Source organism: Mya arenaria, chromosome 6 (assembly GCF_026914265.1).
Source record: "Mya arenaria isolate MELC-2E11 chromosome 6, ASM2691426v1".
Lineage (NCBI taxonomy): Eukaryota > Metazoa > Mollusca > Bivalvia > Myida > Myidae > Mya > Mya arenaria.
The window spans coordinates 3,515,403-3,532,609 of record NC_069127.1 but is presented as its reverse complement, the minus strand read 5'-3'; the positions used below and the strand labels follow the sequence as shown (position 1 = coordinate 3,532,609).

The 17,207-nt window shown below is 34.6% G+C and overlaps 1 protein-coding gene across 1 annotated transcript in view; it reads right to left on the bottom strand.

Moving 5' to 3' along the window:
- Positions 1–4,363: 4,363 nt before the first annotated feature.
- The window catches only part of LOC128236898 (zonadhesin-like), a 63,826-nt gene continuing 50,982 nt past the window's right edge, over positions 4,364–17,207 (bottom strand). The window contains exons 14-16 of the mRNA XM_052952028.1: positions 6,938–7,003; positions 4,877–5,066; positions 4,364–4,768 (exon numbers count right to left, since the gene is read on the bottom strand). Coding sequence (XP_052807988.1) covers positions 4,364–4,768; positions 4,877–5,066; positions 6,938–7,003 — 661 coding nt within the window. The remainder of the gene's footprint in view (positions 4,769–4,876; positions 5,067–6,937; positions 7,004–17,207) is intronic.

Here is a 17,207-nt window from a genome sequence, read left to right as displayed (position 1 = left end):
GCCCTCGCACTAGCCCACCCGAACAAAGACGCAAGTCATTCAGACTTGTTTCTTGTTTTCCCTTTGTAAAAGAGATGTTTGTCAAACATTATGCCCCCCTGAGCGCCATGTTGTCAGGATTATTTGGACAATTGAATGAAATATGAATGTACCTCCAAGTTTTAGGGCCATAGGTGCAGTCACACAAGCATTTTATGTTCAAGGTAACTGTGACCTTGACCTTTGACCCGATGGCCCCAAAAATTTAAAGGGTCATCTACAGGTCAGGCCCTACCCCCTAGTCATGTTTGATGATCATAGGTCCAGGCTTGGTTGAGATATCACTGGGAGAAGCTTTGTTAAATTTTTCATGTTAAAGGTCACTGTGACCTTGACCGGGTGAAACCCAAAATCAAGAGTGGTCATCTACTGGTCAGCCCAACATTCATGTCAAGTTTGATGACCATTGATCCTGAAATTGTCGAGTTTGCCTTTAAGGTCACTGTGACCTTGACCTTTGACCTGATGACCCCCAATATAAATAGGTTTCATCAACTGGTCAGACACAACCTACAAGTTAAGTTTGAGGGCCATGGGGGCAGGCATGTTATCATTCAAGGTAAATGTGACCTTGACCTTTGGCCTGATGACCCCAAACATCAAAAGGAGTCATCTACTGGTCAGGCCGAACCTCCAAGTAAATTTGAGGGCAATGGGTGAGGGCATTGTGGAGTTATCACTCGGACAACTTTTTATCATTCAGGGTCACTGTGACCTTGACCTTTGACCTGATGACCCCCAATACAAAGAGGGGTCGTCAACTGGTCAGGCCAAACCTACAACTTAAGTTTGAGGGGCATGGGTGCAGGCATTGTCGAGTTGTTACTTTGACAACTTTTTATCATTCAAGGTCAATGTGACCTTTGGCCTGATGACCCCGAAAATCAAAAGGGTCATCTTCTGGTCAAGACGAATCTCCAAGTCAAGTTTGATGGCCATGGGTGAAGGCATTGTCAAGTTACCACTCGGACAACTTTTTATCATTCGGCAACTGTGACCTTGACCTTTGGCCTGATGAACACCAAAATCAATAGGGGTCATGTACTGGTCAGGCCGAACCTCCAAGTCAAGTTGAGGGCCATTGGTGCAGGCATTGTCGAGTTATCACTCGGACAACTTTTTATCATTCAAGGTCAATGTGACCTTGACCTTTGGCCTGATGAAACCCAAAATCAATAGAGGTCATCTACTGGTCAGACCCAGCCTAAAATTCAAGATTGAGTGCCATGGGTGCAGGCATTGTCAGATTACGAATCAGACAACCCTTCATCATTCAAGGTCACTGTGACCTTGACCTTTGACCCGATGACCTCCAAAATCAATAGGGATCATCTACTGGTCGGGCCCTATCTTTATGTCAAGTTTAATGACCATAGTTACGTCAAAGAATTGTTGACTTATCACTCGGACAAGCTTTGGTCTACCGACGGACTGACCGACCCACCGACCAACCTACCGACCGACATGTGCAAAGCAATATACCCCTCTTCTTCGAAGGGGGGCATAAAAGTTGAGAATATAACAATGTGCCTTTCGAGTTATGTTCCTTGTTGTAAGATGGTCTTCAATAATTCTGTGAATGTTAAGAGCATTGAATGAAGGGCATAGAAGTTTTTTTTATTAAGCTCCCAACTTGCCCTTAACCTGCCTTAAAAATTTAACCTAGTAGGTCAATCAGGGGCCATAACTTGTATTTAGGATAATATGGATTTATGTAACCTCATTGTGTGATGGTCCTGAATAATAGTGTGAAGTATTAAGTCAATTGAATGAAGGGTACATAAATTATCAATAAGTATCCCATCCTGCCCTAAATCTTTAAGCTTAGTTCCATAGTCAATCAGGGGCCATAATTTGTATAAAATATAATATGGAGCTATCTTACCTCATTATGTGATGGCCCTGAACAACTGTGTGAAGTATTAAGTCAATTAAATGAAGGGTATTAAACTTATAAGTGAAAATCCCAACTTGCTCTAAAACTTTAACCTGCTCTAAAACTTTAATCTCAGTCAATCAGGGGCCATAACTTGTATTAAGGATAATATGGAGTTATCTAACCTCATTATGTGATGGTCCTGAACAACTGTATGAATTATTAAGTCAATTGAATGAAGGGTATTGGACTTATTAGTGAAAATCCCAATCCCTAAAACTCTAACCGGACGCCGACACCGACGCTGGTGTGAGTAGTATAGCCCTCCTTATTCTTCGAATAGTCAAGCTATAAAAAACCATTGCCTACGAGTTATAAAATATCCATTAAAAATGCCCAAGGGTTTGCAATAATGGTATAAAACAAACTTTTTGTTTTGGTATCTTGATGTTTCTTTTATCCAGTTCATACCATTGTTTGTTAACAAAGGATTTTTATCAAACATATTTTATAGTTTTATTTTACAAACTTATAGAGGCTTTTTTATTTTTATTACGTGATCCTTCATGGTACAAAATTGAGACCAATCCCAAATAGATGTCACGAACATGACATCACTTTATGGCAATAATTTACTTAATACACAATAGATATCTAACTTGATTCATTAAATAGGTTGTATAAGTGATAACTCAGGTCTTAAGGTCCAATGCCTGACTTACATTTTAAAGTTGAAAATGAATGGGCCATAATTTTTACTTTATTCAAAAAGAGTTAACAAACTTGGTTATTTTTAAAAGTAGGTTAGTTGGTTGATTACTTTTGCGTAAAATATGAATACAACACATGCAGTAGTTGCTGATGTATGTGTGCTTACATGCGAATATCCGTTATTTGTCAGTAAATTAAAAAATCGAGGGCTCAACGCAATACTGTGGTAACTCCATTTTTCAAAATTGTTCAGGAGAAGGAAAAAACTTTCTTAATTTATTTGTGTTTGATATCTTTGAAGTATTTGAACATTTATAACAATGCTGTACTGTATGCTAGTTTTAAACCAAAAAAATATATTATCTTCAAACATTGAACACAAAAGATGAATTTGATGAAAATTTGACTTACTACAGTTTTCCACCTCAAAAGTCAGATTTCATCAAAGTATATATTTATGCAACACTGTTGTAAATTGACTTACGAGAGTTTTCCACCTGATAATATTTCAATTTGAGAAAATATATTTATGCAACACTGTAGCACTTTTTATTTTTGTCATTATCAATGAGAAATATGGTTAATAACTGAATGCTAATGGACAACTTTTATATATATTATAATTATTACAACCCCGTAGTGCATCATGTTTGAAAATGCTCGTTATTTGAGTTGAATAGAGGTCTAACTTTACATTTAAATAATGGGAAAAGGGCAGGCTCTATGAGCCTTAAAACAATAAAGCATAAATCAGAACATAGCACATCATGACTGTATTACTTTTGTACATTTAATCACTGAAGTATTTAATTTTCACAACAAGATTTTGTTTAACAATGTTTAAGCTTTAACAAAGAATAGATACTTGATTTAAAGATAATTTAAAAAACAGCTCTAATTAACATTATTTTTGCAAAGCTTTCAATACTGTCATTCAATTTTGAAACACTTTCATTTTATATGCTTTACTTTATAACAATCATTCTAATTTAACTGACAAAAATTTACAAATTTCTTGATAATTCTATCTGACTGTCCAATAAAACAATCAGTAAAAATGTTTTTGAAAATATCAGAAAAAATGACCTTCAACGGAATCTAATAATGACAATATTGACCATTGTTTTCAAATATTTGGTTTGTTTCCATAAAGGGGAAGTTTTTATTAATATACACAAGGTCACTTGTCCTAATGAGCTCTACTCAACTGATACAAAAACACTTAAGGTCATTGCCAGAAAATATGTTTTAGCCAAAGCAGCATAACACCAAGTAAAACAAGAAAAACAAATTAACTAATTTTTTCGGATGACTTTTAAAAACTTTTTTCAGACTATACAAATTGTGGAATGCATCTGTTTCAATACAAAACAATCAAGTTTTCTTATTTGCTATGGCTATCCTGAATGTTTGACACTGCAGTGTCATGTAGGTGTAGGAGGAAAAAGAGGTGGTGGACATCTGGAATGATCTGCTTTATGCACAAGCTTTATAAATATGTTTACTACATTGGTTGGCTTTTAAATTGGGCTTTGACTAACATTAGCTAATGAAATTTCCCCTTTGTCAACAAGATAAATCAACGGTATAAAAATTATCATCATCTTCCTCAAAAAGACCACCATCATCATCAACATCATCATCATTGCCATCACCCCAATCAACATCATAATCATTAACAAGACCCACATCAACAGCATTGCCACCAACCACATCAGCATCATTACCGTTAACATCTCACACATCAACATCATTACCATTAACCACATCAGCATAATGACCATTTACACCTTCCCCATCATCATCATTGCCATCAACCCCATCAACAGCATTCCCACCAACCACATCAGCATCATAACTATTAACATCTCCCCCATCAACAGCATTGCCATCAACCACATCAGCATCATAACCATTTACACCTCCCCCATCAACATCATTGCCATCAACCACATCAGCACCATAACCATTAACATCTCCCCCATCAACATAATTGCCATTGACCACATCAGCATCATAACCATTAACACCTCCCCCATCAGCATCATTGCCATCAACCACATCAGCATCATAACCATTAACACCTCCCCTGTTAACATCATTGCCATCAACCACATCAGCATCATAACCATTAGAACCTCCCTCATCAACATCATTGCCATCAACCACAACAGCATCATAACCATTAACATCAACCCCATCAACAGCATTGCCTTCAACCACATCAGCATCATAACCATTAATATCAACCCCATCAACAAGATTGCCATCAACCACATCGGCATCATAACCATTTACACCTCCCCCATCAACATCATTGCAATCAACTCCATCAACATCATTGCCACCAGGATTATTCTCATCAACAACATAACTATCCATACCACTCCCTTCAACATCATAACTCTCAACATCACCCCAATCAACATCACCATCATAACTATCAACATCATAACTATCAACATCATAACTATCAGCTCATATTATGCCCATCAATGCTGTCAATTATAATTTAAACTGTAACATCATCATTGTACAAGCGTTCACAAACATTTACATTATTTTCACAAGCATCTCTTAAAGTATTCAAATCAAATGTTTGAAGAAGTTCTGAACTGTTATTTAAGTCTGTCATTGCCTCATTCAGAAACAGGTCATCTAAAATGTAGCTGTCTGTGTCCTCATCATCTAAACAACCACATTCTTCACTGCTGATGTCTGATAATCTGACATTTCCTGAGCCAGGACTTCGCAAACATGCTCATTATCTAAATATGGTTTGCAAGTTATTTCCCCCTCACTCATCTCTCTAAACCCTGACCAATCATTTTGACTTTGAGAACATCAAACGGTACCTTTCTACTTGTCCTAGGCTCAAGAGACTCGGCTAATTTGTCAATACACTATGTCATGAGCTCAATATCTTCATGACCTATCAGGACAGCTGACCCATCATACTGGCATTCCTTTATTGGACCTACTATGGGGATCGAAAAAGAAGATGCTTTCTCTGCTTTTCATGATTGCGCATGTGTATGCTGGACTGGAACACCCCATGGAAAATATGCATTTGGAAGAATCCAACTCTAATGTATCTGCTAGGGCATCTTTTAGAGACCTAAAGGGAACTTCTGTACTTTTTCTATCTAAAGTTAGTTTAAACAGTATATATTTTACAACGATTGTGAAGAAAGTTAACCGGACAACCCAAACCTATCTAAAGTTCCATGCAGTGGATGTTCCTTTACATTATTATGTTAACAAAGACCAGAACATAGGTATGTCATCTGTTGACCAGTATAGCCTTTTCAAATTGACATTGCTATAAGTTTGTCACCCCTAAATAAAATTGCATCCATTGTTTCCTCATTCCAGTCTGTTGGTTGAAATATCCTGTAAGTTTGATAAGTACTTAGTTATGGAAAAGGTCAGTTTTATTAGGATAAGACTTCATTCACTTAAGATTCTACTGCAATAACTTATATCGCCTCAGAATATCAAATATTAAGGTAATCATTTAACTTCTTTAAGCACAAGTTACAATACATAACTAGGATAAGGAATATTTCATCAGTATATTTAAAAAACAAAACAAATAAAAACACCTAAAAACTGTCATCTTCAGATATGGCGCAAATAAATCTTCAAAATTCTTTGGATTTCATAATTCTTAACATGTACATGCATATGTTTACTGTTGTTGTTTTCTTTTCTGAAAAATGTGAAATCACAGCACTTTGGCATCATTATTATGACATCATTTTGCTGAAATTCATTGAGTTACTACATTGTTGCATATTTTTTAAAATCGAACTTGGCATAGTTTTCAGTGCAACACTGTATGTAACTCAAGTTAGGACAGTGTTGCATAAATGAAAATAGTCAAATTAAGATACGACTTTTGGACAACTTTTCATTTAAAGTACCTAAAAATCAATATTTTTGAAAAATACTTTTATGACAGATGGAAAACTATTAAAGCATGTGAAAAATGCAAAAACATCATTTTGTGAAAAAAAAGGAGTTACGACGCTATAGCGTTGAGCCCTCAAAATGCCAATTTGCATTATATTCCAAAAAAGAATCTTACTTTATTTGTTAAAAAGGTTGTTAGTCCTAAGATAGATGGGAACACATTTCAGTGCAAAACATGATGCATTTGCTGAGATAATCACTTAAAGGTGTTTAAAAGCACAATCTTAAACATGGCGTTACGCTGACACAAACGTCATCGCTAGGGTGAGTTTAATAGCTCTCCTTATTGTTGGAATAGTCAAACTAAAGATAAAACCCTTAATACTATTTACTCACTTCCTTTCTCTGCTTTCTTCAGTTGTTTTCCAGCTCTTCCTCTCTGCTTCTCTCTCCTGTTGGCAACTGATAAAAACAAGAGCGGTTTTACACATTGATTAAATTTGTTTTCCACAATAATGCCCCCCAAAATCAGTTACATCATGTAGCTTACCGAAAACTGAAACAAGAATGTAAAAGTAACAAATTAAGAATAGAAAATCAATTCTGTAAACGGTTTCCTTATAAAAGGGTGTCATCTACATGCACAGCCAACAGTCATGTGGGATATGTTGTCATTGAGCCTTTAATGATGTGTTAGGCCAATATAAATTAATTGTTAAATTTTCATCTTGTTTTTCCCTGGGGGGGAGGGGGGGGGGGCATTGGTGACATTTTATACTTTATATTGACTGTTTCTCGCTCCATGGACTATGTTATTGCACAATGGATCATAAACATGTGTTTCTAGAGAACCACGCGCACAGATAATATCTCACTTAATACATACCATTGTTTTAAATCGACATCGTAGGTATGAATAATGCCAATTCCGAACAGTACAGGACCCATGAGAAAGTGAGAAAACATCTATGAGGACATCTGTGACAATTTGTCCATGGTTCATGCTATAATAATTATTTTACTCTTTTTCATGCCAGACAATTCTTTTTAGAATATTGAACATGAGCATATCAAATGCATGAAAAATGTGTTTCATTAGCATTTTAATATAAACCCTGAATATAGACAGACATAGTTTGATTACATATTTGATTACATACTTTTTCGATTATTTTTCTATTAAAGGGGCTGTACTCCGTATGATAAAATTAATAGCAAAAAAATTGTCGAAAACTGACATAAACTTGGTATCGATGTGTACAATTCATTGAAACCTACTAACTCAAGTACCACATAGTTTTCAATTAATTTATTTTGGGCAGCTTTTCGTATTTTCCCATTTAAAAAGATTACTAAGTAGACATACCTAGTAAAATTAATTCCTTATGCATGATTGGCTAGTCGATGTTATCACGTGAAATTACTAAGTTAGGTATATAGTTTAATATTCCCACAGTTTAGAGTAAGCCTTCGTAGCACAGAGGATACAACACTGGACTGCAACTTTGGTTCAAACCTGTTGTCTGACTAAATTTATATTTTACCTTTTGGTATTTTTTTTGAAATTATGATACCAAAGAGTAAATCATTTTATTAAATAATTGTCCTGAGATTCATTACAGAAAAAAACACTTCTTTTTGGTGCCAATCTGGTGTACAGTCCCTTTAAATAAATTAAGATTGATTTAAAATGACAAATCATTTTGAGTGTCAATTTTAAACTAAGATACTGACTGCTAGAACCCTCAAACAAATGATATCACTCATATATTGTCTACTTCTACTTTCTAATACTTTAATTGTTGTTGTTTAAGTTTGGTATCAAAGAATCAAATAATGATAAAATAAAAGTTCAAATGCATTAGTTGTTCATAAAGCATGAGCAAGTCCCTTTAAATACTTCATAAACATTTTATTATGAGTTTAAAATATAAAAACTTATCAAAACTAACAAAATGTTATAAAATTTTATGTAATCAAATCAAAACTCTCTAAGACAAAATATTAAAGAATAAAATTTGAAATATTTCTAACATATTTTTGTTTTTTTGTTTTATTCTAAAAAAAAAAGCATATTTGCTCCCAAAATGCCGAGTTTAAACCAAGCAATAACTAGCTATTACTATCAAGCTTCTACAGGTTGTCCAGTTCCCCCTCAACTTCAGGCTCTCGAACAACAACATGCCAGGTTAGCGAATTTTTACAAGTTTATAAAACGTCCTTCACAGCTGATGTAAAATAAATAAAGTTTAAATTAAGCATGTACAAGTACAAACGCTTGGGAACAGACCAAACTTCAAATGTTTAAGAGTGAAGAATTATTGTGAAAAAATCTAAATGTTAGAATACCAATGACAAAATAAGACAGATAGACATCAAATTACCCACAGAGATTGTTTACATGTTATAATATTAAAAAGACATTAGTTGAGAATTTTCACTCTGACATTTTTGGAGGGGCATTACCGCCCACTTAGTGTTCTTGTTTCTTTACATATTTTAGTTTAAAAGTACACTCATTGTTTTAAACTCTGTATTCTGAGTTAGTATTATAATTAAATTCATTTAATTGAAAAAGTACATTTTATGAATAAGTCCATTTAAGCTTTATAAATTTTTACAAGAAAAAGATTGATTTTTAAGCATTTAATTAGCTATAAAAATGTATGGTTACATGACATTATGTATATTTTCTTCAGAACTGGACGGTAAACTATCATAAATTGTCTTCTAAATTGTTCAATAGACATCATAGATAATATTTAAAAGGATTTCAGCAACTTGCCTTATATTTAACTAGTTTTATGAATTTTGTAAAACTGCTATATTTTTTCAAACATCGAAATACTGCTCTGTTTCGAAGACTCACAAGATCAATCAAAATGATTTTTTTCCATGTGTATCAATAATTTGTTCGTTTGCACTTTAGTTTTCTGTTAACTGAAGTATTATTTTACCAGATACTGTTGTGTTTATTTCATTATCTCTGATAATGCGAACAAAAATCAAATATAGACAAAATATTTACTTGTCGCTCTTTATAGCCCTTGGAGTTTGGGGGTGGGTGTAATGAAACATAAATAACTTTTTTAATTCACGGTAAAAAATCTTCAAATTTTGGATAAAAGTCCCATAGTGTACCATGATTATAACTATGTTGTCGGTTAAAGCTTTTATAAAAGTGTGTATTACGCGGCTAATACCTTAAAATAATTCTTCAGTGCAGAGCATTATTTCAACAGCTCAGAGACAGGTTACAAACAGTGACAAAAAAACCCCAATTAGACTACATGTCTTGTATACATGAATTACCTTGGTATTGCATGTTGGTCTCAATCTCAGTGGAAGGTTTGAATAAACAAGTAATCCACCACCCTCATAATTCCATTTTTATTGGCTGTAGCTGTAGCTCTAGCCTGAAATACATTTTAAAACTATTAATGTAATCATAAAACAAATATGAAAGAAGATGCATTAAACATAAAGTAAAGGAGCTTAAGTTAAAAAAGACTCATATTTAAAGCTGCACTCTCATAGGTTTACAACTTTTTTCACTTGTTGTATTGGAATGAGACAATTTTTGCAAATTTTCACGAAACCAGTGATACAGAGCTGCCGACAAAAAAATCGGATCACAGTTTTTCATAATTATGTTCAAAACGTGATATTTATTTGCTGAAAGGGTTACTTAATATACTGAAAGAAAATGAAGTTTTCAACTGTTTGCCAAACAATTCAGATCTGCTCCATTGCACTTTATCTTAATATATGACTATATTGAGGGGATTTATACTAACATCAGCTGGCTTTGGGACAAAACTTCATTGTTAAAACTGTCGATTTGTGAGAGTCTGCAGCTTTTAAGAACTATGTGAACGCATAAGGTCAGATGTAAACTTCTTATTAGACATTGATTTCATTTAAGTTTCATAACATGCAGAAACTATGAAAGAAATGTTTCATTTTCCGAAGAACTTAAGCAACATTTTATAAGTCTTATTTAATAGGATAATATCATAAACTCACACAGTATGTGCAAGTATTAGTTGGAAATGGAGAAAATATCTAAATAATTAACTTTTATAATTATTGAATATTGTTTTGTATTAAATATAATATTAAAACAAGAACACAGTTGAGCTAAACTAAAGTTAGTTGTTTTGTTGTTTTTCAGGGAAACTATAGCTGACACGGGAGTAAAGTAAACACCCGCATGCCACATGGACTCTGTTTCTTCCCTTAAAATGAGGCTTTTACTCAGAGGTTATTGTACATTGCAGTTGAACTATTCATGTTTAACCAATGTTTGCTGTTTTGATTTATATCCATAGAGTAATCAAAAGTTACACAACTATGAAGTTTGCTAATTAAACATATACAATGTATTTATTGTTCATGTACACTGCATTTTCTTACATTGTGCTTCACCATTGTATGAAGTATAATTAATTAGTTTTATGCTTCGGGCAAGAAAATGTTACAAAGAACACTATCTATCTTAGCGTTCTCCATGTTTCAAATGCTCAAGTTGGGATATGTTCTGCATGCATTGTCTTCCAAATAAAGAAAAAAAGGTAAAAAGCCTTTAAATGGAAGAGCCTGTACCATAACATAATATCCATTTATAATGATCAAAATGTATAATGGCAAGCAAGTTTGCAAAGTAGTACAGTGTAAGTATCATGTTTGAGGTATGTCGGTATAGTGTTAGTATCATATTTGAGGTATGTCAGTACAGTGTTGGTCTCATGTTTGAGGTATGTCGGAACAGTGGTCGTATTATGTTTGAGGTATGTCGGTACAGTGTTAGTATCATGTTTGAGGTATGTCGGTGCAGTGGTCGTATTATGTTTGAGGAATGTCGGTACAGTGTTAGTATCATGTTTGAGGTATGTTAGTACAGTGTTGGTCTCATGCCTGAGGTATGTCGGTACAGTGGTTGTATTATGTTTGAGGTATGTCAGTACAGTGTTAGTATCATGTTTGAGGTATGTCAGTACAGTGTTGGTCTCATGTTTGAGGTATGTCGGTACAGTGGTCGTATTATGTTTGAGGTATGTCGGTACAGTGTTAGTATCATGTTTGAGGTATGTCAGTACAGTGTTGGTCTCATGTTTGAGGTATGTCAGTACAGTGTTGGTCTCATGTTTGAGGTATGTCGGTACAGTGGTCGTATTATGTTTGAGGTATGTCAGTACAGTGTTGGTCTCATGTTTGAGGTATGTCGGTATAGTGTTCGTATTATGTTTGAGTCATATCGGTACAGTGTAAGAATCATGTTTGAGGTATGTCGGTACAGTGTTAGTATCATGTTTGAGGTATATCGGTATAGTGTTCGTATCATGTTTGAGGTATGTCGGTACAGTGTTAGTATCATGTTTGAGGTATGTCGGTACAGTGTTAGTATCATGTTTGAGGAGGAATGTCGGTACAGTGTTAGTATCATGTTTGAGGTATGTCGGTACAGTGTTAGTATCATGTTTGAGGTATGTCGGTATAGTGTTCGTATTATGTTTGAGTCATGTCGGTACAGTGTTAGTATCTTGTTTGAAGTATGTCGGTATAGTGTTAGTATCATGTCTGAGGTATGTCGGTATAGTGTTCGTATTATGTTTGAGTCATGTCGGTACAGTGTTAGTATCATGTTTGAAGTATGTCGGTATAGTGTTAGTATCATGTTTGAGGTATGTCGGTACAGTGTTAGTATCATGTTTGAGGTATGTCGGTATAGTGTTCGTATCATGTTTGAGGTATGTCGGTACAGTGTTAGTATCATGCTTGAGATATGTCGGTACAGTGCTAGTATCATGTTTGAGGTATGTCGGTACAGTGTTAGTATCATGTTTGAGGTATGTCGGTACAGTGTTGGTATCATGTTTGAGATATGTCGGTACAGTGTTCGTATCATGTTTGAGGTATGTCGGTACAGTGTTAGTATCATGTTTGAGGTATGTCGGTATAGTGTTCGTATCATGTTTGAGGTATGTCGGTATAGTGTTAGTATCATATTTGAGGTATGTCGGTATAGTGTTCGTATTATGTTTGAGTCATGTCGGTACAGTGTAAGTATCATGTTTGAGTCATGTTGGAACAGTGTTAGTATCATGTTTGAGGTATGTCGGTACAGTGTTAGTATCATGTTTGAGGTATGTCGGTATAGTGTTAGTATCATGTTTGAGGTATGTCGGTATAGTGTTAGTATCATGTTTGAGGTATGTCGGTACAGTGTTAGTATCATATTTGAGGTTTGTCGGTATAGTGTTAGTGTCATGTTTGAGGTATGTCGGTACAGTGTTAGTATCATTTGAGGTATGTCGGTATAGTGTTAGTATCATGTTTGAGGTATGTCGGTACAGTGTTAGTATCATGTTTGAGGTTTGTCGGTATAGTGTTAGTATCATGTTTGAGGTATGTCGATACAGTGCTAGTATCATGTTTGAGGTATGTCGGTACCGTGTTAGTATCATGTTTGAGGTTTGTCGGTATAGTGTTCGTATCATGTTTGAGGTATGTCGGTACAGTGTTAGTATCATGTTTGAGGTATGTCGGTACAGTGTTAGTATCATGTTTGAGGAGGAATGCCGGTACAGTGTTAGTATCATGTTTGAGTTATGTCGGTACAGTGTTAGTATCATGTTTGAGGTATGTCGGTATAGTGTTCGTATCATGTTTGAGGTATGTCGGTATAGTGTTCGTATCATGTTTGAGGTATGTCGGTATAGTGTTAGTATCATGTTTGGGGTATGTCGGTACAGTGTTAGTATCATGTTTGAGGTATGTCGGTATGTAGTGTTAGTATCATGTTTGAGGTATGTCGGTACAGTGTTAGTATCATGTTTGAGGTATGTCGGTATGTAGTGTTAGTATCCTGTTTGAGGTATGTCGGTACAGTGTTAGTATCATGTTTGAGGTATGTCGATACAGTGTTAGTATCATGTTTGAGGTATGTCGGTATAGTGTTCGTATTATGTTTGAGGTATGTCAGTACAGTGTAAGTATCATGTTTGAGGAGGAATGTCGGTACAGTGTTAGTATCATGTTTGAGGTATATCGGTATAGTGTTAGTATCATGTTTGAGGTATGTCGGTATAGTGTTAGTATCATGTTTAAGGTATGTCGGTACAGTGTTAGTATCATGTTTGAGGTTTGTCGGTATAGTGTTTCTACATGAAGTTCAATGAAAAAGTCTGATTATTAAATTTATTATTAAGTAAAAATGAAATTTCTTCTAAAGAATAAAGTGTATAATAACTATTTGAACCTATAAACTTAAAAAATGAACAATAATTACCCTTAAGTGACCATAGATATAATGAAGACTTTATAAAATTTAAACTCTATGTTTAGTCTCTATCAGCAAGACACTTACATCCTGGTCTGAAGAGCTGATCAGAGCGCCTGAATGATCGAAACTAGCCAGTGTTTTGATAATTCTGATGATCAAAAAAGGTGGTTATATAAAAAAAGGCTACATTCCACTAAACAAATTAGCGCTCATAAAAAAATAACTAATTTTTAGTAGATGGTGCGACCCAAGTGATAAAAAAACATTTGTTTGCTTTTCTGAAGAAATAGGTGCTGGAAGAAAAACACATACATTTTAATTTAGTTGATGGGGAATATATTGTGTTCAAAAACAGTTTTAATACAATTACAATAAGGGATTTTAATTCAGTAACGCGCAGTCAAATCCAGTCTAAGAACAGGGGTGGGGTCAGGAATTGACATTACGATAGGGCGCTAAGGAAGGTTTGTTTAGAATTCTCATATCCATGGTTTTCTTTAAAGATCGAAGTCTAAAATCTACACGAACACTACACAAACAAAAACAAACATGAATTCAATTCTCAGAACAAGGTTTTCAGTATACAGAAGCATTAATTCCATCGCTATGACAAACATTTCAGTCCATACAAATGCAAATCACATTTTACAGAAAATTTCCATAGAAATTACATGTTGATTTTCTTTCCTTATAAAATGACATTTCAAATGTACACAAACAACAACAAATTGAATGACAATCATTTCAGTCTAAACTATTGTGAATTACATTTAACAGAAAATTAATGTTTGTAGTACTCCATATAAACAGCCGATTCAGAGTCTTTGATGATTTTTGTTTTGGCGACTGTTTGCTTCCATATCCCACTTGTTGTTTTCCTAGCCAAGAATGACAGATCCCAGCACAAAGTTTATTGAGTGGAACACAAATCTGTGCTCCAGCCAGGATTTGAAAAGGGCAGGGTGGAGTTTTGAAAAGGGCAAGCTACATGAGTCGTGTAGAGGTTGGGGTGGTTGTGGGGGGGTGGACCCCTGTCACAAGGTGTTTTTTTTTTTTTTTTTTTTTTTTTTTTTTTTTGGGGGGGGGGGGGGGGGGGGGTCTCCCCCTAGAATTTGTTTTGTTTTTATACTCAATTTAAATCATTTTCCATGATTTTCAGACTTATACAAAATGGTGTTGTTGTTTTTTCTCAAAATTTAGAAGGGTGTGTTTTAATATCAAAATTAAAATTTGTCCTTTTGTCTGTGGTAGTATGATTGTACTTGTTTGGCATCTTCTTTAGTGCAATGTCACATATTAGTTTGGTACGATCGGGTTTGGGTACGAATGTTACATTCAGCCTGTTTGTTATTTAATTGTCTTTGGTAAAATAATGTTTAATATGCTGATGTTTTAGAATAAAATGACAATAAAAATCACTACCCTGGTTTAAAAAATCACTTATTAAACATAGAACATTGATAAAATCGTTCTGACAAAATGGCGGTTTCGGCGAATTTTGACAAGAACGTGGACATGATAAGTAAATACTAAATAAAGCATCAACATAATTTTGTGGATTACAAAGAAATTTTCATCATGAATATTTTATAAATAAACTTTGAAAACATTTACTGAAAAGGTGATGTAATTCAGAATGATTTCTGTCAAAAAGCGTTGCCATTTGTCAAATGGCAGCGCTTTTTGACAGAAATCATTCTGAATTAGTGTTTCATGAAACACTCAAGTGTACTATGAAAAATAATTGGCTTAAACACAGTTAAAATAATTGAAGTGTAACTTTTTTTGTTTTTATTTAACAATGCAGTGTTAAATCTTGTGGAGTTACCGCTGAAGAATAAATTTCACATTGGTTTGACAGGGTTCCCCCTGGGTTCTAAAAAGTTGTCGCCACTTTTTCGCGGGGGTTAAGGGGGACGCGAAAGGCCCCCTTATGGGTCCAGGGCAGCGCCCTTGTGGGGCCAAGGGGGCGAAGCCCCCTGAAGCTCATGGGGTTTAAGCATTTTAAGAGCCTTATATTGCATTTAATTAGCACATTGTCGTGCAAAAACATAACATTTGTCAAATTTTCATCAAATTGAAACAGTGGACTTGTGGTGTTAAGGGAACAAAATGAATATCCAAATGTTTTTTTTTGTGGCTATGTTTGTAGCTGCTTTTCATCTAAATATTTGACATCTCGATTCAATACAATAAAAACACGACCATCCAAATTCTATACAAAGTGCAATTTATCAAATGAGTCATTGTAAAGTTGATTTCACTCATTAAATATGTTCAATCTGTTCTTATACAAAACATAACATTGTGAGATAAAATAAAATGATGTTTTTAATGTTTACCACATAATTAACGTTTGTATAGAATTGAGATGTCAGTCTTTTTGTTTGCATAGATTTGAGACGTGACCCTATTATGCACCAGTCAATTGTAACCAGGTCCGGGGGTTGGTCCAAATAATTGTACGTTGATAGCTTTTTTAAGGTTTTAGATATGGCAAATCTTTCACGTACAAATTGTTTCTTACCAAAAGTGAGTAGTTATTCCGGTCGGATTCCGGATTAAAGCATATTAGCGCATCTACAAATTAAATATCATAAAACCAAGAAATATTACCAGGACAAGGTAATGTTATTTTATATTAGTTCCCCACACAAACAATAAATATCCAACGAATAATAATGAGTTTGACGGGTTTTCCTTCATTTCATTCTGTCAAAACATAACGATATATCCATGAAGGGCACCTGCAAGGCTTTAGTTCAAAATTTTGAAACAATCGGAACATTTTAGCCATGGCCCTGTTGTTACGATTGTATTTACGATTGTATTTACGAGGCCTTTCTCGAAGCTCGTCGGAGGTGGCCAAGTTATTATGATTTGGTCGAGTTGTTCTGCTTGGCATAATTGTTGTCTGTATCAGTCAACTTTCGTTTTATTAGAAAGGTAAATAATGTGTTTTAATGCATTTTATACTTGTTTTGTGCAAAATAACTTTTCACTTACATTGTAAAATAATTATATCAATATAAATCTTTATTATCCATTTCAACCATAAAAAACTTCACTTTATACAATTTCAATATTTTTTTAAACCCCCCAGTTTTTGCACAAACTGGTTTAGATGCAAGTGATAAGCAGAATCCTGCATAACATGTCTATTATTTAAAATTTATTTAAGACTAGTCCGGGAGTATACCAGAGATAGCCAGGAAAAAGGGCCATATTTAAATCTTTCAGGAGTACCCGCGGTTCCGGATGAATGTGGTGGTTTTGTTTCTGCGCAAACCATAGCGGGGAATGGGCCTTTACTTAACCTAGGGTCGCTGGGGTGCAGGGGCTTTTAGTCCAAATAATTGTACGTTGACGGATTTTTTTTAG